The following is a 23,696-nucleotide window of genomic DNA, read 5'->3' as shown; positions in this document are numbered from 1 at the left end:
GAACATACCAGTGGCTCTACTAGTCCTGCTTCTCTTCCATTCTTGGGGGAAGTAGTTCAAAATGATAACATGCTTTCCACAGTTTTGCAAAGTTTCTCATCAGTTTTCAATTCTTAGAGAGATTCTGACTCTATACTCTCTCAGCATATATTCCAGTCTATTAAAGCTTCCTCAAAGACAGAATCAGAGTAGTTAAGAACAAATTTACAATGATGAAATTTCAACTTTAAATACCATGAAATTGGCCTATAGATAAGTTGTTTGTTTCTTTAACTGAACTAAAATAACTTGGTACAGCTTGTACATTACTTCGATGCATGCCTTTCACCTATGATAAGTATTTTGAATGCTGTACACTTTAGATTGCTTTGTGTGTGTTAGCTGTTCAGTCGTGTCTGACTCTTTGCGACCCCATGGACTGTAGCTTTGTCAGGCTGCTCTGTCCCTGGCAATGAATTCTCTAAGCAAGAATACTGGAATGGGTTGCCATTCTAGTATAGCTTGTAGATGGATGCATGTGTTTCACCTACTGTAAGAATGTTTGAATGTTGTGCACTTATAGATTGCTTTAGAATCCACAAAGGTAAGCATATACAGCATTTTGCTTGGTATCACAGCAAAGTTTGAGAGTAGAAAGAGCAGGAATCTTTATCCAATTTACGGATAAGAAAACTGAGCTTTTAAGAAGGCACATCAAAGGCCCCAGAAAAAGTAAAGACTAGGAGATTAAAGAGACCATGAGTGGTAGAAATGGAAATTAAACAGTGTTTATATTTAGCTTTACTTCAAATAAAAATTCACCGTCAATTAGAACACAACCATTTTCATAAGATGAGCACTCTTTTTGAGCCTGAGGCCACGCAATAAGTTGATCCATTCATTTGGCTATTTCAGGATACATTTCTTGCTTTCTTCATCTCAACCGGCTGATAATACAATTCTCTTCATAAACAGATACTAGCAAGGGAGTCACAGTGATGTTCTTTCATGGTTAAGGCAAGAAAAGTTTAGCCATTTCTCCCTTTATCAGTCACTGATCATGTCCATACTCTATATTATGAGAGTCCAAAGTCTTTCTTTTGTCCAGCCTACATGCTAATACAAATTCACAGATAGTTAGGTTAAGTTCATGACTATGGTTAAGCACCCAGGCTGTCACACATCCTGGGTTCAAATCCTGGCTCTGTCCTTTATTAGCAGTATAAGCTTGGACAAGGTGACGCTGTCCATCAATTTTCTCATTCATAAAGTGGGAATGATGACAACATCCATGGCATTGGCATGAGGTTACTAAGGAAGCTTTATGAGTCAAGAGATGCAAAGCACTTCGAATGGTATCTGGCATGTGCCAAGTAATCAATAAACATTATCAACTCTCACTCAAAATGTAATGCTTGGGGAAATATATTGGTTCTAACCACAGGTCACCTGACAATGCACTTCTGGGTAGTTGGAGGCTGGCTCTCCACTTGGCGAGGAGTTCCTTCTTTATGTTAACCACTGAGAAGACTGCCCAGAACAACATTCATTAAGAACATGGATGCTTAAGTCTCTGTCAAGTAATTCAACCCCGAAGCTTTGCTTGTGCATTTGGCATTTGAGAGTGACATCAAGATGAACCCCAGAATTCCTTCCTGGGTTAAGTTAGACTGTCAGAAAGTTATAAGGGCTTCACCAATGGCTCAGCGGGTAAAGAATCTGCCTGCAGTGGAGGAGACAGAGGAGATGTGGGCTTGATTCCTGGGTTGGGAAGATCCCCTGGAGAAGGAAATGTCAACCCACTCCAGGGAAATGTCAGAGGAGCCTGGTGGGTTAGAGTCCATGGGGTCACAAGTAGTAGGACACAACTGAGCACAAGCACACATGGCAGAAAGCTATGAAATTGTATCATATTAATTTAATTCTTCAGAGACACATATATCATTATTGAGTGAAAAATTTAAGACTATATTCTTACCTTTCTTATGTGGAAGAAATAAAAAATAGTACTAGTTATGCTTGAAGATCTTGCACTTTCTGCTATCTGAAGTCTTTACATAAGGATTGCATTAAAATGTTCTCTGAGAATTCATTGCCAAGAAAATGTTCATCTTGAAAATTTGGAAGCTGTCCTTTGTCAGACAAGGAAACTATACAATTTAACATTTTTCTCTTTTTTTGCCCTGATTATCTGAAAATTCTGAATTAAGAGTTCAGCTGCAACAACTAATTCCAGATGAATAGTAAACATGCCCTTGAAATTGTTGTTGTTCAGCTAAATTTTCTCTCTTTCTGTCAATTTAAAGTGGTGTTGTGTTATGTACGTCATAACACAACAAACTTTTCTTGGAAATAAATGGGGGTATTAGAAGGGATATGGTTTTAAAAATAATGGTAATATATTCATTTATTTCATCATCTCTTCATTCATTCACTCATCTTTATTACCTAGTATTATTGAGCACCAACCCTGCTAAGTATCTGGGAAAGAATGAAAAATTAAGTCTGTAAACCCACAGCATAAGAGCATAAGGAAGGAAATATCGAAGAAAAGCATTGGTTTTTCAGATCAATGTGTGAAACCCATGTTAATAATTTCTCTGAACCTCTGTTAACTCATGCTCCTTTGAAAACTGCCTTCTATGAATGTAAAATGAAGCTGCTAATTTTTTAACAAAGAGATCAAAAAATCTTACAACGAAATGAATGAAAAAGATTTTACGTTAATTGCCTTGGTTCTACACATATCCCAACAGCACTCAAGAGACTTTTTAACTCCTCAGGGCTATGTTCAGAACCATCAGTACATTCTTTTAACTAAGTCAAGATTACAAAATTTCATCATTGAAAGTGAATATTTAGGGGTAGGGGAATGAAGAAATGTCATTTAGCGTGAAGAGTGGATAATGAAATTGTCAATATAAAAATAATAGACTCCAATAAGAGTTCTAAAAATTTTAAACAACATTTCACTCATGATTATGAATGTAAAACTCTTTTATACCTCACAGTACAATAGATAGTAAATTAATAGATTTTATTTTGGTATGTGAATCCTAAAGAATTGCTTAAAAATTCAAGTTCCTTTGCAAGCCTGTGCTACAGAAGCTCAGAAAGAAGTGTTATCTGATTTCCTCAATAATGCCTTTACCTAGCTCCATTCCTTCATTTTCTTTCCATTCAAAGAGCAATTTTTTTAAAGAAAAGATTCTATCACAGTTCTCAAAAACCTGTACAAATTGCCAAACTGTTGATTAGACACATAAAAGCCCTAGGAGGTCAGAAAAAGAAGAAATTCTAAGTTGCACTCCATAATGCACACAACTAAATGGTAATATTAATAACAGTTGCCACCTATTAAGTCCCCACCTTGATCCAGATAATTTATATAAATGTCTAATTTAATACGACCAACATTAGAAGACATGTATTTATACTTCTCCATTTTGAGATAAGGAAACTGAACTTCAAAGAGTTGCCCAAGGTTACGGAGCTCTTGGCCACCAAACCAAAATTCCAAACCAAGCCTGATTTCAAAGCTCATGTGTTCAAGGACACCACCTGCTACCTTTCAAAACTCTCTTCCTATACAGTTTTCAACCATTTCTGCCATGGGAAAAGCTGGTAGGAGAGAGAGTCAACTGGCAGGACTTTGTATTAAACATGCTTTGTGTTTCCTCAGGAATTTTAGAGGCTGTTACACTCACTTAACCATGTCTTTTTGAAATGAATAAACTGCAGCTGGGAAAATAATATTTCTTACAGAAGTATTCTATATGCAGCAGATAAGTGAAAAAAAAAAAACACCCTCTCAATTCCAGATGTTAACATAAAATTATCCAGATGCTACAAAATGATCATCCAGAGCGCTGGAGGCAAAAGAAAACCAAAGTGGAAATTAATTTCAAAAGAGAAATCAAAGTGAAGATACCAATTTTATTTTTTGCTAAGTTATAGGAGACTGGGTATTTCTCTGCTTTTTAGAAATTATTCTCTTAAATGATAGAATTGGGTTGCAAAATTATTTCCTGATGAGTAATTAATGCACAGTCTTCAAAATAATATTCTGGGGTCTCTGTAGCATTTTGCTTATGTGTTACTTTCAGATAGAAAAAGTATAGGTCTCTTAGGTACCTCCAAGAGATACGAGACACAAAGTAAAAACTGTCATACAAATATAATACAAATATATTTGATCTATTCTGGTTGCTTGTATAGTAAAGAATACGCCTGCAATGCAGGAGACCTGGGTTTGATCCCTGGGTTGGGACGATCCCCTGGAGAAGGGAATGGCTACCCAATCCAGAATTCTTGCCTGAAGAATTCCATGGACAGAGGAGCCTGGCAGGCTACATCCATGAGATCATAAAGAGTCGGACATGACTGAGTGACCAACATTAATATTCCTATGTGAATGTTTAAATTCAAATTAAGAATTTGTTCTTGATTTTCCTGGGAGTTCAGTGCCACTTTAGCACATAAATGAATGACACATGCAAATACTAAAAAATTCTAAAGTGTTACTTTCCTGTTACACATTTGAAAGTTATTGGGTTTATTAGTCAAGATAGTCAAACTAGATAAGTCAAGTTCCACATTCTACTCCCAGGCACAAATAAATCAATTTGGCTGTTGGCCTGGAAGACTTTACACATATGTTTACATGATGTAAACTATGGAATGGAAAAATGCAAAAAGGAATAAGTCATATTTCCCTCCCTCATGCAATTCAATAGCTTTTAGCAATGCTTGGACAATAGCAGTATCTGTCATTTAATAGTGGGATAAGATTTTATGTTAAATGATGGAATATAAAATATGGAGATACTTTTTAAAAGCAAACACAGAAAACATATTTTACCTCATCTTCATTCTTATTATCTGATTTAAAAACAAACAGATGAACAAATGGTATTTGCATTCCTATCTCTAGAAACATCCTTTTGTAGTTTTCCTATAGGGAATTGTATATGTGGTAACCATATCACTGAGCACCAAGAAGAATTTCATTGAGTTTTGAGTCTTCGGTTGTTCTTTAACCTTCCCAGCTTCTAATAGGATGACTTGTTTACTTCTGTTTCTGCAGCTGTTGAGTTCTGGACAGAGTCATAGTGACGTTATTTTTCAAAATAACCCCAAACCCTCATTCCAGACCAGAATATCAAAGTATTGTTTGGTTTGGCATACCTTTTACTGATTGCTCTTGACCTAATTATTTATATCTTTTCAAATGATTTGCATTTACCTTATGCTTTATGCATCTCCTCTTTTTAAAGGATGAATATCCTATTTGTCATTATTTGATATACCTCCAATTTTAGACTCTAAAATGCCTAGGGACACTGTTTCTCTTATTATTTTAAAACAACTCTTAGTATATTTTAAGCTGATATCAGCATCTCTCCACATTCTGCCTTTGTTTCTTCTTTTGATAAAAATTCCTTTGGCTGAAAAATCACCTGTGCTATTTTCAGAAATGAAAGTGAGGCACCAACTGTGCTGTTTTTCCACTGATAGAGATAAAACGCCCTGAACCATCTCTCCTCACAGTACTAATGCAGAGCCTTAATCAGGGCCAGGCTGAGGGTGCCTGATATCCTAGGCTCCCCTCCCCTCAGGACCATGAAGACACTAGTGAGCCTTGGTCAATTTTAGCAGAATGGCTCTGTGGGTAAGAAGATGGGTATAAAGCAGTGCATTCCCTGGATACCATTTCCCCTCATTTTGCTACTGCCTGAATGACCTGGCTTCCTGAGAACGCTGTTCATGATCCTCAGTCAAGTTTAGATATTTGTTAGGTGGTCACAGAGAGGTGCTTTTATTTGTCTGTTTGCCTGTATTTAACATCATCCGTGTTAGCAGTTCAGTACACATCAGATGACTGGAACTAACTAGAAGAGACTTTGTCACAGCACCTAGACAGCACAATATAAGTGCTGACAAATGGGTTACAATGGTCCCTGAAATCTACGAGGCACTGGTTCCAGGACTACCTATCAAAATCTGCAGATGCTCTGTAAATTCAGTTCAGTCGCTCAGTCGTGTCCGACTCTTTGTGACCCCATGGACTGCAGCACGCCAGGCCTCCCTGTCCATCACCAACTCCTGGAACTTGCTCAACCTCATGTCCATCAAGTCTGTGATGCCATCCAACCATCTCATCCTCTGTCATCCCCTTCTCCTCCCACCTTCAATCTTTCCCAGTATCAGAGTTTTTCCAGTGAGTCAGTTCTTCACATCAGGTGGCCAAGGTATTAGAGATTCAGCTTCAGCAGGACTGATTTCCTTTATGATAGACTGGTTTGATCTCCTTGCAGTCCAAGGGACTCTCAAGAGTCTTCTCCAACACCACAATTCAAAAGCATTAATTCTTTGGCATTCAGCATTCTTTATAGTCCAGCTCTCACATCCATACCTGACTACCGGAAGCACCATAGCTTTGACTAGACAGACCTTTGTCAGCAAACTAACGTCTCTGCTTTTTAATATGTTGTCTAGGCTGGTCATAGCTTTTCTTCCAAAGAGCAAGCATCTTTTAATTTCATGGCTGGAAATCACCATCTTCAGTGATTTTGGAGCCCAAGAAAATAAAGTTTGTCACTGTTTCCATTATTTCTCCATCTATTTGCCATATAGTGATGGGGGGACAGGATGCCATGATCTTAGCATCTTAGCAGATACTCAAATCCCTTATAAAATGACACAGCATAGTCGGAGCCCATGTATATGGAACACCAAGGGTAGCACTTTGATTTTGGCTTTTCTTCCTACAGTTTTATTAGTTCTATCTTTCTCAGTTCTCTGATGCTTTCAGTTAGCTATTGTCTCAAGAAAAATGTAGATGCTTTCCTTAGTGTAGAGCCCTGCTAACAAGGGGTACATGGATATTTTACCAAGTAGACTGCTTCACTTCTGGCAGTAACTTGGAGGTTAATTACTCTGTACTTCTTTTGGAAAATTATAAAAACACTACCTCCTGATGACAAGGCTGATCAGAACACAGAAAAAATGGACTCAGACATCACAACCGGAGTAAAAGGTCCCTCATGCTAAAGGGTAAACCCCACAGTACATGAGTCTTATTGGAAAAGAATTACAAAACAGTATACATTTTATAAAAGTAAAATGCTTTCATTCCTTAGGCTGATAAACATCCTTTTCTTTTCTTTTTAACAAGCACTTAGCCATAATTATTGTACAGGAAAGAATTCTGCTGCCCTAAAATCTGTTTCTGTGATATGTTTCTGCAAGGCAGGTGTTTGGGATTTTTTCTGGGTATAACTTTAAAATTGAATTTTCTCATTCTGAAACTGTTTTACAGTTCAATACAGACAGTCTCTCCACTCAATTTATTCAGATATTCCGTAGCCGAAGTAATCATGGTGAGTCAAAGCAATTGCTATCTGCATAACCCTGTTTCCATCACCCCCTCCCACACTTTCTATGTGGCATCATTCATTCCCTAGAGTGACAGGTCACTGCCACTCATTCTCATTTTTCTCCCCTACTCCCTCTGTAACCAAGATTTTTTCTGTGCTACATATGCCTTTACCGCCCTGATTTACTCAATCTCTTATCTTACCCCTCAAATATGTCTTTTATTCCCCGAACCTAAGAGACTTTTTGCAACATATTTGGTGATCAGTATTTGTTAATTGAAAAAAAGAACCAACTAAATGTTAAGGACTAGTCACAGGCTATATATACTTGCAACATTTATTCATAATATCAAATCATTTGGTGGTTGAAACTGTATCCTGGCCATATTTTTCATGTCCTATCTTTTTTGGTAATGCATTGGTTTTGCAGTGATTTATGTGTAAGCTGCTCTACTGCAGCTAATTCAATACTAAATTTTATCTTTATGAGATAAATGGATGCAACATAACAAATCATAAGGAGGAAGAACAAAATGTTTTTTCATCCACTGACAAAAAGAACAAATGCAGAGATAAGAAAGTGAAATGGAATCATTGCTATGACTCCCCTCCCCACAACATAATCTTTAAGAATTGTCACCAATGATCTTACGATAAGGGTAATTCATACTGAAGAGAATAGTGGTGGTTTAGGGGCAAAAGTAATGTCCGACTCCTGTGACCCCATGGACTGTTATCCCACCAGGCTCCTCTGTCCATGGGATTTCCCAGGCAAGAATACTGGAGTGGGTTGTCATTTCCTTCTTCGGGGATCTTTCGGACCCAGGGATTGATCTCATCTCCTACACTGCAAGCAGATTCGTCACCAACTGAGCCATCACGGAAGCTCTGAAGAGAACAGTGGATAACTGCTGTAAGACAGATGCCAGGTTTAAAAATATCTGAAGCCTCTGAGAAGGTGGTAGCTGTCACTCCTGACACAACTAACATCGACTCATATGATTATGCTGCACATATATGGGCACTGGAATGTGTTTGTGTAGAAACACAGATATGCACAACCATGTTTTACATTCTACGAGCCAAAACTACTCAGCTCCCAGGCCTATTCCTAGTAACCAGTATCTTCAACTCCCACATGGCTCCCCATGGTACCTGATGTAACACTTCATTATTCATGTCAAAGTGCTATTTACTATTCTCCTCCTCACTCAAAATCAAGAAACAAATTCAGCATGGTTCATTTTAGCTTACTATTTACCATATAACTAACACACTTAAAAAAAAAATCTTCACAAAATAAGTTACTATAAATTATTGCTTCAGTGAAGGGACTTGATTTCCTTTTAATGCTTTTGCTAAAATAATGTGTTCAACTGAGGTTATGTTGAGGACAATTTAAATCTCTGCAAATATTTCAATTCATGCTTTAGTGTACATTAGTTAAAACCATATGAAACTGCATGTTTATTGTCTAAAACCAGTCAAATATTGGCAATTTCATATGGCTCAACCTAAAAGTAAGCTTGCTTTTATAAGGCACTTATCTGCTGAATAAGAAAATAAATAATTATTATTGAATGAACCTGAAGAACAAATTTATACAAGAGGAATATAATTTTCTAACTTGTAATCTTGCCAGGGTTGCCATTCTCCATTGTAAAATGAATATCATAAGATTTTTGCTACCCATGATTAGAGTTTAAATTGTATGTTTAATGTGATTCACAGGTAGCAGAATTCAGCAGTTACTCATTTAGGTATTTCCAATGAAAATATTTGACTGCCATCAGTCCACCACAGTGCAAAACAGTATACATCCTCAGGCTAAAATGCTTTGCAGTAGATTTTTCTCGTTTCATTTCATAGCAGGGAACCTGGTAAAGCAGCTCCTGATATCTTTTTAAGTTTGCTTGTAAAGTATTATTATAACTATTCCAATCCTGGGTTACTTGTCTCAAGGACTTTTGATGATAGCTCTAGTATTGAAATAGTCTCCCTAAGGATCAGAAGTTTATTTTAATAGTTTCAAGATCCTTTGTTGTATTTTCAAGTGTACTTCTACAATAAAGATAACAGTATATTATCTTTACTATGTGAAACCAATTAATTGACCCACTCAGGTCTTCAGGTTTTTCCCAGTAGAGAAGGTGCATGGCACTTAAATACCACATTGTCACACAGCCCTGGTGACAAATGGTAAATAAACACACATTTAGAAGATGGCTGATTGGGGCCAAAGGGTTCAGATTATGAAGTAGAAAGATTATGAGATTTGCCATCAGAAAATTTGAACCAGACCTAGAGCAGAGATTAATGTTGAACTTTTATCATCATGTGACCACACAAGTTATTTAACTTCCATCAATAAAATGAAAACGATAAATATTGTGACTTCAAGTGTCTTCAAGGCTTTGGTAAAGTTCACATGGAAGAGTGTATGACAAGCACTTTGTAACTGATGAAGCACCATACCCAAAATGGTCATTGCCAACATTATTGATAACAATAACAACAGTACCCACAAATCCTCTTCCTTCCCATGGGATTTACATTTTAACTGAAAGACTCCCTATCTTGGTAATGTGGGGAAAAAAAGGATGACAACATTAAGTCTAGTATGACCTGCCATTCTATTATGGAATGTTTGCTCAGGACTTCAGACTTGATTTTCAAAGCCCCAAGATAAGTTTTAATGGTTTCAGATGCTTCTTATAATGTCCTTTACATTTAATAGATCTTTTTCCTCTTTATGTACACAACAAAACAAATTCCTGTTTCATAATTTTATAATTTCAATGTGCTTTAAAATTAGAATTCAAAATACGAACAATATAATTTCCAGTATAGAGAACTTTAACATAGGTTTCACTATTACAAGTTGCAATGAATACAAATGGAATTTGGGTTACCTAGCTTTCTCACTTTCACTTTTCACTTTCCACTTTCACACATTGGAGAAGGAAATGGCAACCCACTCCAGTGTTCTTGCCTGGAGAATCCCAGGGACGGGGGAGCCTGGTGGGCTTCCGTCTATGGGGTCACACAGAGTCGGACACGATTGAAGTGACTTAGCAGCAGCAGCAGCAGCAGCTTTCTTGAAATCCCTCTACAAGGTGCTCACAAAACTTAAAACTTGTGCACATGTGTCTACAATATTTATGTGGGAAAAAAATTATTAAATGTATGAGCTGCATCAACATGCCAGTGTGCTTGGTCATGTCCAACTCTTAGCAACCTTTTGGACTGTAGCCCACAGGCTTCTCTGTCCCTGGGGTTTTCCAGGCAAGAATACTGGAGCATGTTGCCATTTCCTCCTCCATAGGATCTTCTTGACCCAGGGATCAAACGACTGACCAGGTATCTCACCACTGTTGGTGGGGGGACCTTAAGCCAATGTTAGCTACTGAACAAGAGTATTTACTATCCTATTATATAGATTACAAGGAGGTGTTACCATAAACGACTTAACTTGATCTTCACTATAGTCACAATGAAGGCTTCCCTGGTGGCTCACATAGTAAAGAATCTGCCTGCAATGCAGGAGATCTAGATTGGATCCCTGAGTCAGGAAGATCCCCTGGTGAAGGGAATGGCTACCTACTCCAGTATCTGCTGCCAATGAAGGAGACCCAGGTTCGATCCCTGGATCAGGAAGATCCCCTAAAGAAGGGAATGGCTACCTACTCCAGCATTCTTGCCTGGAGAATTCCATGGACAGAGGAGCCTGGCAGGCTACAGTTCATGGAGTCACAAAGAGTCAGACACAACTGAGCAACTAACACTTTAGAGTCATGTGAACTAGCTGGGGCACACACTGGATTGTTGACTCATCTGTCCAAGCCCTCTGGTTAATCACTGGCAGAGCTATATCTGAGTTTCTTTGTGTCTTCTACCACAACCCGGAACTTTCCTACCAGCCTAACATGAGCCTATTCTGTTCCATTTTAGTGAATCGTGGAAGATCCTATTTTACAACACTGAGATAATCAGGTCTTAAAAATTGGTGTTATCTCCTCAAGATTTGGGGGATAAATGGATACATGTATATGCATGGTTGAGTCCCTTCACTGTTCGCCTGAAACTAACAACATTGCTAATAGGCTATACACCCCAATACAAAATGAAGAGTTGTTTTTTTTTTAATTGGTGTTATCTCATCAAGATTCCATTCTTGTTTTATTTCTCTGGCTTTCATTTTTCAGCAACACTGTATTAATTTAACAAGGATTTACTGATATTTTCTAGGCACCTAATTGTTGGTAGGAGTCTATAAACTGACTAACAGAAAGGAGGAATACAATCTTTTAATTTCATCTTAATGTCAAAGGCATGTTTTTGAAATATAATACAGTTACCTAAAATGAGTTGTGTTTGTAATTCCAAAGCATTTCAAGTGCTCTGTATACTTCTTGAAATATGCAGCAGGGTTTTGAAGGAAGTCATGTAAACTCATTGTAATGAGGCACTTTCGCGTTGCTGCTCCACATACTAACTGACTCCATGTTGGTTAATGCAAGAACTATTTTTAGAGGAAGGAAGTCTGAAACCCCCAATCATTATTTCCCCAAATCTCTATTCATAACCAATATAAATTAGTGACACCCTGCTGCTTCTCCGTAAGGAAGCAACTCCAAGGGTAATTGAGAAAGGTTGATTCCTCATTTCCATTCCTGCAGTTCCACAAAAACTCACCCATGCAATGATGCCATACCCTGAACAATATCACATCAAAGAAGAATCTCACAAAAAGGTTTTTTACACAGTGTTGGGTTTGTTTCTTCATTCTCCAGTATATGCAATTCTAAGGATCACCATAATGTCAGGTGATGAAAAGAGGGGAAAAAATATTCTGTCTGTATATATAAAACTCTGTCACATATGAAATCAAAATAATATCAAAGCTCTACACACAGTTTACAGGGAAAAAAGGTATCTTCAAGAATTAATGATGGTTTCTCTAGGGAAATTCTATACAAGCCTGCCATCTTTCAAAGCAGAATCAAAGCAAATCTAAGTTCCAATTGAGTTGCAGTCCTAAGAGCTGGGAAGGATTGTAGTAAAAATGAGAGGAAATCATATGTAAATAACTTAAAGGTGTGTGTATGAGGAAGCTGAAGCAAAAATTACTATGGTAACCATGAATATTTAGTTATCAGTCTAGTGACAATCCAAATAAATTAAAAGTAATAATCCCAGTCACAGAAAAAGGAGCCTCATATAACAGAAACACATTCACTACAATTTTAATTCTAGGAACCTTAAAGTAGTGCCATCTCTTCAGCCCCATTCATGTCAGTATTATCAATGTGATTATCCTCTTCCGGATGCTCCTTCAATCATCTATAACTTAGGGACAGCTCAATGCTGATTTACTCAACTCAAACCCACCCACAGATTCAGTCCACCAAAGTCAACGATGTTTCCTGATGGAAAATATCAGCCTCTTTCCTCAGTTAGGAGGAGTTAGCATGTCTGATACTCTTTCTCTAAATAATTAATGATCTATTAACTCCAGGATTTGGGAAAGCTAGAAATATCTGAACAATGAGCGAAGACAAGGAGCATCAGTCTTCAGGAGTACTTATTTAACATCTACACAGAGCTTCCTGAGACTTTCCCAAACTACTGAATTAAAAACCCTGGCCCCAGAAATAGCTCTTTCAAATGGCCCCAATGATTCAGGATGCATCAGAGACACAGGTTCTATCCCTGGGTCGGGGAGATCCCCTAGAGGAGGGCATAGCAATCCACTCCAGTATTCTTGCCTGGTGGAGAAGGAAACGGCAACCCACTCCAGTATTCTTGCCTAGAGAATCCTGTGGACAGAGGAGCCTGGTGGGCTGCTGTCCATTGAGTCGCACAGAGTCAAACACGACTGAAGCGACTTGGCATGCATGCATGCCTTGGAGAAGGAAATGGCAACCCATCCCAGTATTCTTGCCTGGAGAATCCCAGGGACGGAGGAGCCTGGTGGGCTGCCATCTATGGAGTCACACAGAGTTGGACACGACTGAAGCAACTTAGCAGCCGCAGCAGCGGCAGCATTCTTGCCTGGATAATTCCGTGGACAGAGAAGCCAGGTGGGCTACAGTCCATAGGGTAGCAAACAGACAGACATGACTGAAGCAACTTAGCACACACGCAGGGGTGCAATCATATGTCACACAGTGGCACCTTCAAGTGGCGGTTCCTGTTAGCAGTTCTTAATAGCACCCACGGGCAAGTGCTTTCAGCAGAGGCAGCACTTTGCAGATAGCAGCTCTGGACGGAGCTGACACCCTAGGGCACTGCTGGTGATGTCTGTCCATGCAGCTGTATCCACCACAGTTTTTTTTTTTTTGGCTGGCCTCAAAGTGATGGAGGCCCGCCAGCATCTGTTACTTTACACCACACAACTCCTACTCTGGAGCTCAGGACCGTTCTCACAAAGCAAGGCAAGCAGGGTTCCTGTTGAGCCCTCTCTTGGTACTGATAGACACCAAATTGCCTTTCTCAAATGAAGCTCTCAGAAGGCTTTTGCTCAAAGTCTCTTTCAGTTTACAGCCCGGATAACAACATACTGGGTCTACCGATGTCTTCATTGCTTTGTTTTTTTGTTTTTTTTTTTCTGCCAGCTCTGAGATATGATGATCTCACAGCTCAGTGAATTCCTTTTCTCCCTTTGGGTGCAAGCCCAGGATGGTACCTGAAGGGCTACGCTCTTTCTTGGATGCAGGTGAACCTAGTCATCCAGAAGGCTAGCTATGTGCCCTATACTACCTTTCCAGTGAATCCACATGATCAACATTTGTTGATCTCTTGCAGGCAATGTGAGGTAGAGGGCAGAGAATGGACCAAGCTCGAGGGTGGGGGCAGAAGAATGGGGGTGGCTGGAGCAACAAACAATACTGAAGAACTAAGCAAAGATGCTGCTGCAAAGACTCAAGAGGCCAGAAGGAAAGGCTAAATAGCCTTCAGTGATAATATGGACAGAGGATAGTATTGAAGTTTGGATAGAGATGCTGAAGTCAAGGCTATGATATCCTTTAATATATTGATGAGGAACTCACCCAAAGTATTGTTCAGCTCTAAAATGATGCCCTTTTCAACTGAAACATGATATACTGGAATGTTCTAAACGTTTTGGCCCATGTCTCCAAAATTCTTCAGAGAAGTGACAATGTTAGTCACAGAATACTATTTTCTATTAATTTTCTGTACCTATAACACAAACATTATTGCTTAGTGTATTATAATTGACGTATGTTTATTTCTTAATGCCTTATTCACAGTGAAGTGAAAGTCGCTCAGTCATGTCTGACTCTTTGCGACCCCAAGCACTATACAGTTCATGGAATTCTCCAGGCCAGAATACTGGAGTGGGTAGCCTTTCCCTTCTCCAGGAGATCTTCCCAACCCAGGTCTCCAAAGTCTTAAAAACACTCTGCTGTTATTTCTCTTATTCTCTGACTTAAATTCATATTTCAAGAGTATTTTGAAGATCTGGAAGCAAATGATCATTTGATGCTTAGTCAAGAACATACATTTCAAATCATGGTAAATATCTAGATAGCATTGTCTCAAATAAAATCCTATCTAGAAAACAGTAAGACTAATAAACCAATGAAAAGGAAATAGGAGATGTGGATATAAAAATAAATAGGAATAATGAAATGAGGAATTTGTTTCACCTCTGTGGTATTTTTCTCCCAAACCCAGAAGCCCAGTCTAATCATTAAAAAACAGCAAGCAAACTCAAAATGAGTAATATGCTACCAAAAAATCTGACCAGTACTCTTAAAACTGATCAGGCTTGAGACTCTCTGGTGGTCCAGTGGCTACAACTCCATGCTCCCAATGCAGGGCACCTGGTTTTGATCCCTAGTCAGGGGACTAGACCCCACAGTCTACAATTTAGAGTTCACATGTCATACCTAAAGATTCCACAGGCTATAGCGGAGACATAATACAGTCAAATAAATAAAAACATTACAACAAAGAGCAGTTTTAAAAAGTGATCAAGGTCAAGGGAAACAAAAAAAGATTAAGACTGTCATGGATTAGAGGAAACAAAGAGACACAATGATGCAATAAATGCAACGTCCTATTCCACACTGGATCCCAGAAGAGAAAAAAAATCATTAATGATAATCTGAATGAAATCTGAATAAATCTGTGGTTTAGGTAATAGAGTATCAATAATAATTGCAATTTATAATTTATAAATAATAATTTCTTAGTTTGACAAATGAATGTAGATTATGAAAGACATTATCCTTAGTGGAAGCCGGGTAAAAGGGACACAGGGATTCTCTGTCCTCTTCTTATATTTATGTACATTTAAAATAATAACAAGCCTACAACTCAAACCAAATAAAAATATCCTTCAATAATGGTGTGAATTCTGTTATATGTCTAAAGCATATTGGCAATAAATTTGCAATTGTCTTCAAAACTTTGGAGATACTAAGAAATTTTGTATGTTTCTCTGTATTCTGAGAATTCATCTTCTCAGCATAGTTCCTTCGACTCACCCAGAAGAACTTTACCACTTTCTGTAAACAATTCTGTTGTAGCATTTATACTATCATTTTGCATTTACTCGTTTATATGTTTGTTTTTCTTACTTGAATGTCACTTCTCTGGGAAGTTTTGAATATAAGTACCTAATAATTAGATTTCAAATGGTACTTAAATATGAATGCTTTTAAAACTAAAAGTTAATGATACTAAGATTTATTTCACAATCACTTGTCTGGGAAATATTGCAGACAAGCATCCAAAAAATGTAAAATATTCCCAATGTTATATTGTAGGTGATATCTGAAACTGTACTACTTTAGAACTGAAAGATGCCTTAGGATAATTTATATATCAAACTAATTCATATATTAAAGACATGCAAACTCAGAGATTAACTGACCTGTTCAATGTCCCATAAACACTAGTAGCAGAAGCAGAACCCAGTCTTCTAATCCCATTTTTCTATATCACCATATCTCAGGATTAGAAATCTTTCTACTTTAATGGATCCAGCAGGTCAATATCTCTTCTAAATCATTTCTGAGTTTGGCATTTACCAAGATTTTTAAAAAATCAACTTTCAGTCTTTACTAGAGTATGAAAGAAACACTAATGTAGGACTCAGGGGATCTGGATTCTTATCAACTTTATCACCATTTCATCTGGCAGTCTTGGGAGACAGTCCCCTACCTTCACTGAACCTGTCCATTCCAAAAAGTACCATGTTTCACAGACTAAGATATAAAATAAAACAGATATTCCAGGAGAGGTCTGGATTTCATTCATATTTTTAAATACTATCAATCTACTTCAAATACTTTGAATTACTTTCCATTCCTCACCTCATTCGCTTTCCAATGAGAGAGAAATAGACTTTAAAAAGCATGTCACAGAGACAGTTGAATAAGTTGTTCTTAAAAATCAACAGTAATGATTAGTTTACAGTGAGTGTCTAAAACAGTGAAGCCAGGAGAGGTGAGGGCGGGATGATTTGGGAGAATGGCATTGTAACATGTATACTATCATATGTGAAATGAATCACCAGTCCAGGTTTGACGCATGATACAGGATGCTCGGGGCTGGTGCACAGGGATAACCCAGAGGGAGGATAAGGGGAGGAGGGAGGTGGGAGGGGGGTTCAAGATGGGGAGCACATGTACACCCGGGGCGGATCCATGTCAATGTATGGCAAAACCAACCAATATAATATTGTAAAGTAATAAGCCTCCAATAAAATAAAAAAAAAAAACACAAACAAATAGAATTATCTGTTCCACATTGGTAAGTTGACAAAGTCTAAAGAATGGAGAACCACCATCTATGTAGTGTCAGCATGCTTTGGGGTGTGCATGCATCTTGTCTGTTACATATCTGGGTGCAGTTTATATTGTTAAATACATTTCTGAATTGGCTCATTTTTAAAGATAAAAAATAGCTTTATAAATATTACATAATTATTAGTTCTGGGGAAACACTGGATCCAAGAAAAAAATTTTACAAATTCAACTGAAATATACTCTCCTTGCCCTCCCTCCCTACTCCCACATCCTCAGGCCAGTCTGGTCAGGACATGGATGCTTCTGGGCACAAAGCAGGTTGAATAGCTATTTGACTCACTGCTTTTGACTCATTGTTTGGCAGATTGAGATCTCTGCTGAGAGCACCATTTGGAATTTTCTTCACCCAAAACTGATATTTTCGAACACAAAATTGAAATATAGTGAGGCACTGGGATACATTTATAGAATAATAGTGCCAAAAGAGAGTGTGATCGATGTATGTCAAAAATCTAACTTACTCCCATAAGTATTTAAAGAAATAATCTCAGATTGGTTGAGGTGGGCATGATAGCATATGAATATAGATTTTCTGAAAATATAAATGTTAAAAAATGATACTAGTTTCAAGTGTGTGAACTGGCGAGGAGAGAATATTAGCCATGAGTATAAACCGAAATGGACATAAGAAAGTAGAAAAAGAGCTAGGCCTTATATACTGAAGGGAGACTGATTATGGAAATAAAACGAAAGATCCAAGAGTCACTAGGTCTAAGTTTGGGAATTTGAGAGGGGGCTACTACTACCACCACCACCATCACCACCAATCTCAATGGTTATTGTTATTATAACAGCAACAAAAATAGTTAATGCTTACAAAGCAACAGTACATGTTTGTCAGCACTATTATAATGTTTTAAACATTTTCATTTAATCCTGACAATCATAAGAAATAATAACTACTGTTATTGTTTCTAGTTTATGGGAGATGAAACGGAGGCACAGACAACTTAAGGCACTGATTCAAGATCACACAGTTGGTAAAGGTGAAGTCATGGTTTGAATCTGTGGCTGAAAAACAATGAATCAATTTAAAATCTTAACCACAGGAAAAAAGATGCTATGGAGAAGTTGACCAGATATGAATTAAGCATATAATAAGCAAAACTTGACCAAAGGAAAGAAAGTCCACTGAAGCCCTATGCGGCAACAGTAGAAAACACACATAAAAACTGACAAAATTTCATTCTCTTTAGGTCTCTCATGTGAATTATGTCTTCCAGAATTTATCTCTTTTGTCCCTATCTTCAGACTAGAGCACACACAGATTTAAGGTTTCTTCTAAGGTCTCAAACCTTCAATAATTAGCAAGCCTCATTGTCAGAAAAGTTTCTTTAAAATTAATCAATGACTTTCCAACTTAAGCCCATTTCCTCTTCTCTGATCTTTATTGGACACAAAAGATACATACTAGATGAAGGCAGTTAAAATTCTAATATCCTTCAGTTTTTCCTTTTTATTTAATAACTTATTCTAAATGTACTGTTGCTAAATCCTATTTTAAAATCTCCCTGACATCAACGACTGATATATTCAAGTCTTTCTGACAGGCCTATTTTGCGATCTTAAATGTATTGAGGGTGAATTTTCTCATCTTACCTCTCCATTTTCTAAGGGGTGTATCTTGGAATAAAATGAAGTGCAGATGACCTCATCATCTTTGGCATATGACGGTGGTCCAGTACGGGGATAAATATTGTAGAGGGTTAGGCACTCTGTGTCCGTCACAGCATGATACTGCCAGGGCTTGTAATCAACATTATCCAGTGAGCGTTCCAAAATCCAGTTTCCAGGCCGAGGGGAGTTAGCTGCTTTCACAATCACATATGCGATCTGGAACACCTGGGGAAGTGTGACAACAACATGTAACTCTGAATTCCAAAGTTTCTCACTACTGCATATCAAATATAATACCTAAGGCTACAATAATTTTACTTCGGATATTATTCCATAATCCTATTATATTCTCTGGACTTCCCAGGTGGCTCAGTGGTAAAGAATCCACCTGCCAATACAGAAGACATAGTTTGATCCCTGGGTCAGGAAGATTCCCTGGAGAAGGAAATGGCCCCCCCCTCCAGTATTCTTGCCTGGGAAATCCCATAGAGGAGCCTGGCATGCTGCAGTCCATAGGCTGCAAAGAGTTGGAAACTACTTAGCAACTAAACAACAACAAAATTGTATTCTCTAAATATATTTTTACAGTTACATGTCCATATTTAATACCTTTTTACCAAAATGATATGTTCTATTTTGACACACGTAACTTTAAAACAAATGGGTTAAAATTGGATTTCAGTTCTCCAACAACTCATTAACATCATTTCTTCTAATTTTTGAAGTTCCATTGTAATCTCAATCACTACAGTATTTGGTACATACCAATTTACTCACATTACTCTGTTGGAGTTTATGAGTTAGAAATACCATGTGTGTTACAGGATGCTCGGGGTTGGTATGTGGGGATGACCCAGAGGGAGGATAAGGGGAGGTGGGAGGGGGGTTCGGGAGGAGGAACTCATGTACACCCAGGGCGGATTCATGTCAATGTATGGCAAAACAAACCAATATAATATTGCAAAATAATTAGCCTCCAATAAAAATAAAACTTAAAAAGAAATTTTTAAAATATAAAATGATTATAAAAAAAAAAAAAAGAAATTCCATGTGTGAACAGTGCTTGATAGTTTAGAAAACAGTTACTTGTATCACCTAATCCTCAGACAAATACCATTTAGATGCCATTACTGTGGTACAGGAAAAAACAAAACATAGCGCTTTGAAGGCACAGTCCTGTATTTAAATTGTGATCCCAACATTCATGTGACCCTAGGCAGATTATTTTACTTCATCAACTCTCACTCCCATTTCTGTTAACTAAGGTCAATAATAAGAACACTAAGTACACAACTGAGAGACAGTTTAGACTAAATTAAATAATGTATGCAAAGTACCTAGCAAAGGACTTGGATGTAAATACTCAGTAAGTGTCAATCCCTCCACATTCTCAAATAGAAAATAATGGAGACGAAATTCTAGTACACGCAGCAGCTGTTTGAAACTGGAATACAGTAAATGAAGGGTTTCTGTACCTTCTGTACAAGAGGCAAACATGTTTTAAAGAAAAGGAAAATAAAGGCATCAAGTTAGTACAAATCAACACAGTGACCACTGAGGGGAATATGGTACTCCTCTGCTTTCAAATCTATATAATATCTGAACAAATTCAAAATAAATATTCTAGATGTTTTGTGATGGTCCATATGTGCATCTTTACCAATCCAATCCAAAAGTTCAAAAGAACTAATGCATAAACATTACTGAGTGACATTTTTTGCGATGTCCTGGGTAGAAAGGTAAATATAAGGTAGTTTATATAGTCCCACCATCTATGAGTTAATAATATACTGCAATAATGAGATATGTGAAAGGTACACTAGTTAAAAAGCAATAGTATATGTCTTTCCTGGGTCGGGAAGATTCCCTGGAGAAGGAAATGGCAACCCACTCCAGTACTCTTGCTTGGAGAATTCCATGGACAGAGGAGCCTGGCAGGCTACATTCCATGGGATCGCAGAGAGTCAGACACAACTGAGCAACTTTCTTTCAAGGTATAGTCCCATCATCTATGAGTTGATAATAAATTGCAATAATGAGATACATTAAAAATATGCTAGTAAGAAAGCAATAGTATATGGTTTTTTAGTACATTCAGTGAGACACGGGGAGTTTGCCAACACTAAATTCTGGGTGACTGGGGTCACTGAAAAGATACACTTGAAAGACCAACCTGTTAAAAGATGATTAATGGGTCTGTTTAGAGGGGAGCTTTAAAGTAATATTCTGAAAATATACCTTATCGGCTTCATAGTTTAGACATAAGACTTTCAGGAATACATGCACACTGTCTATGACAAACTCTATGGGACTGAATTTAAAAATATGAAAAGTTGGTATTTAAGATGAAAGAGGTGACTTAGATGCTGGTCTTTTGAGATCCTTACTGGAATGTGAGCATTTCTATCTGTGTGCACTGAGGGGAAAATCATGAGCCATTTAATGAGCAAAAGTAGGGGTACCATTTGCCTCTTGGGAATAGTTAAGGAAATACAGGTAGTTAAAATACTGAAATATGTCTGTACTTGGTAAATCACTGCTGTCCAAGCCTCCCAAATGCCTTCTCTTTCCAGAGAACATCTGGGTAACCTAGGGATTGCAAGGAGTCTGGGCTTTGACCATTCTATTTTGTGTATTATCACTCCATGTGGGAGATATTACGAATTTTTATTTACAAAGATATACAGATAAGTGTAGACAGACATGTATATATATGTATGAATTTGTAATAATTGGAATACACTTAGACATTTGGGGGAAGGGCAGACATGGACATATTTAAGACGTGACCTATGGGGTTTGGGGATAAGGAGTCAAGCTTTAAAATTCTTCTACTATCCTGCTATACTAATTGCATTAAATAAATGTCTCAGTTTTTAATAAAATTATTTTTAAAGTAAGGAAATATTTTTTAAAATAAGCATCAAAGAAACGACAAGAGTGGGAATAAGATGGAACATACTCTTATCAATCATGTGCCCGCATGCATGCTCAGTCACTCTGCCATGTCTGACTCTTTGCAACCCCATGGACTGTAACCCACCAGGCTCTTCTGTCCATGGGATTTCCCAGGCAAGAATTCTGAAGCAGGTTTTCATTACCTCATCCAGGGAATATTCCCAATCCAGACCCAGGGATGGGACTCCTGTCTCCTGCATTGCAGGTGGATTCTTTGCCAGTGTACCACCTGGGAAGCCCCCAGTACAGGTTATGTGGGCAGAAAAAAGATGCACAGAAGCCAACCAAACATAATCTAGAGTATTTGCTTTTTCTGCATTTTTAGGTGCTATTCATTAGGGATTATTTCTCTTAGACACTCTGTATCCAATGCATACACATGGAACCTCTTTAAAAATGAATTCACTAAAAGACAAACCCTACTGAGTAATCTAATAGAACACAGAAAGATAGTTGTTTCTATGAAAATCTGAAACTTTGCTCCTAATTCCTGGTAATTCTAAATTATTCATGACAAAAATCTGGAAATTGGTAAAGAATATAAATAACTAAATTGGGAGCTCCTAAAGGGCAGAGGTGCTATAATCTTTAGTAAAATTCTTTAGAAATAATGTATCAGTTCAGTTCAGTTCAGTCCCTCAGTCGTGTTCGACTCTGCGACCCCATGAATCACAGCACGCCAGGCCTCCCTGTCCATCACCAACTCCCGGAGTTCACTCAAACTCATGTCCACAGAGTCGGTGATGCCATCCAGCCATCTCATTCTCTGTCGTCCCCTTCTCCTCCCGCCCCCAACCTTTCCCAGCATCAGAGTCTTTTCCAGTGAGTCAACTCGACGCATGAGGTGGCCAAAGTATTGGAGTTTCAGCTTTAGCATCAGTCCTTCCAATGAACACCCAGGATTGATCTCCTTTAAATGGACTGGTTGGATCTCCTTGCAGTCCAAGGGACTCTCAAGAGTCTTCTCCAACACCACAGTTCAAAAGCATCGATTCTTCGGCGATCAGCTTTCTTCACAGTCCAACTCTCACATCCATACATGACCACGGGAAAAACCATAGCCTTGACTAGACGGACCTTGGTTGGCAAAGTAATGTCTCTGCTTTTTAATATACTATCAAGGTTGGTCATAACTTTCCTTCCAAGGAGTAAGCGTCTTTTAATTTCATGGCTGCAGTCACCATCTGCAGTGATTTTGGAGCCCAAAAAAATAAAGTCTGACACTGTTTCCACTGTTTTTCCATCTATTTCCCATGAAGTGATGGGACCAGATGCCATGATCTTTGTTTTCTGAATGTTGAGCTTCAAGCCAACCTTTTCACTCTCCTCTTTCACTTTCATCAAGAGGCTTTTGAGTTCCTCTTCACTTTCTGCCTTAAGGGTAGTGTCATCTGCATATCTGAGGCTATTGATATTTCTCCCAGCAATCTTGATTCTAGCTTGTGCTTCTTTCAGCCCAGTGTTCCTCATGATGTACTCTGCATAGAAGTTAAATAAGCAAGGTGACAATATACAGCCTTGACGTACTCCTTTTCCTATTTGGAAACAGTCTGTTCCATGTACAATTCTGACTGTTGCTTCCTGACCTGCATACAGGTTTCTCAAGAGGCAGGTCAGGTGATCTGGTATTCCCATCTCTAGGTGGTCTGGTATTCCCATCTCTTTCAGAATGTTCCACAGTTTATTGTGATCCACACAGTCAAAGGCTTTGGCATAGTCAATGAAGCAGAAATAGATGTTTTTCTGGAACTCTCTTGCTTTCTCCATGATCCAGCGGATGTTGGCAATTTGATCTCTGGTGCCTCTGCTTTTTCTAAAACCTGCTTGAACATCTGGGAGTTCACGGTTCACATATTGCTGAAGCCTGGCTTGGAGAATTTTGAGCATGACTTTACTAGTGTGTGAGATGAGTGCAATTGTG

At 38.1% G+C, this 23,696-nt stretch overlaps 1 protein-coding gene across 1 annotated transcript in view; it reads right to left on the bottom strand.

Annotated features, from left to right (window-relative positions):
- LAMA2 (laminin subunit alpha 2) overlaps positions 1–23,696 on the bottom strand; it is a 710,698-nt gene that overhangs the window by 473,247 nt on the left and 213,755 nt on the right. The window contains exon 4 of the mRNA XM_088840739.1: positions 18,800–19,042. Within this exon, the coding sequence (XP_088696865.1) occupies positions 18,800–19,042 (243 nt within the window). The remainder of the gene's footprint in view (positions 1–18,799; positions 19,043–23,696) is intronic.

This window comes from Moschus berezovskii, chromosome 10, assembly GCF_049115385.1.
Source record: "Moschus berezovskii isolate FMDL1 chromosome 10, NW_MosBer_1.0, whole genome shotgun sequence".
Lineage (NCBI taxonomy): Eukaryota > Metazoa > Chordata > Mammalia > Artiodactyla > Moschidae > Moschus > Moschus berezovskii.
The sequence above is the reverse complement of the archived record's forward strand: the minus strand, read 5'-3'. Positions and strand labels throughout refer to the sequence as shown.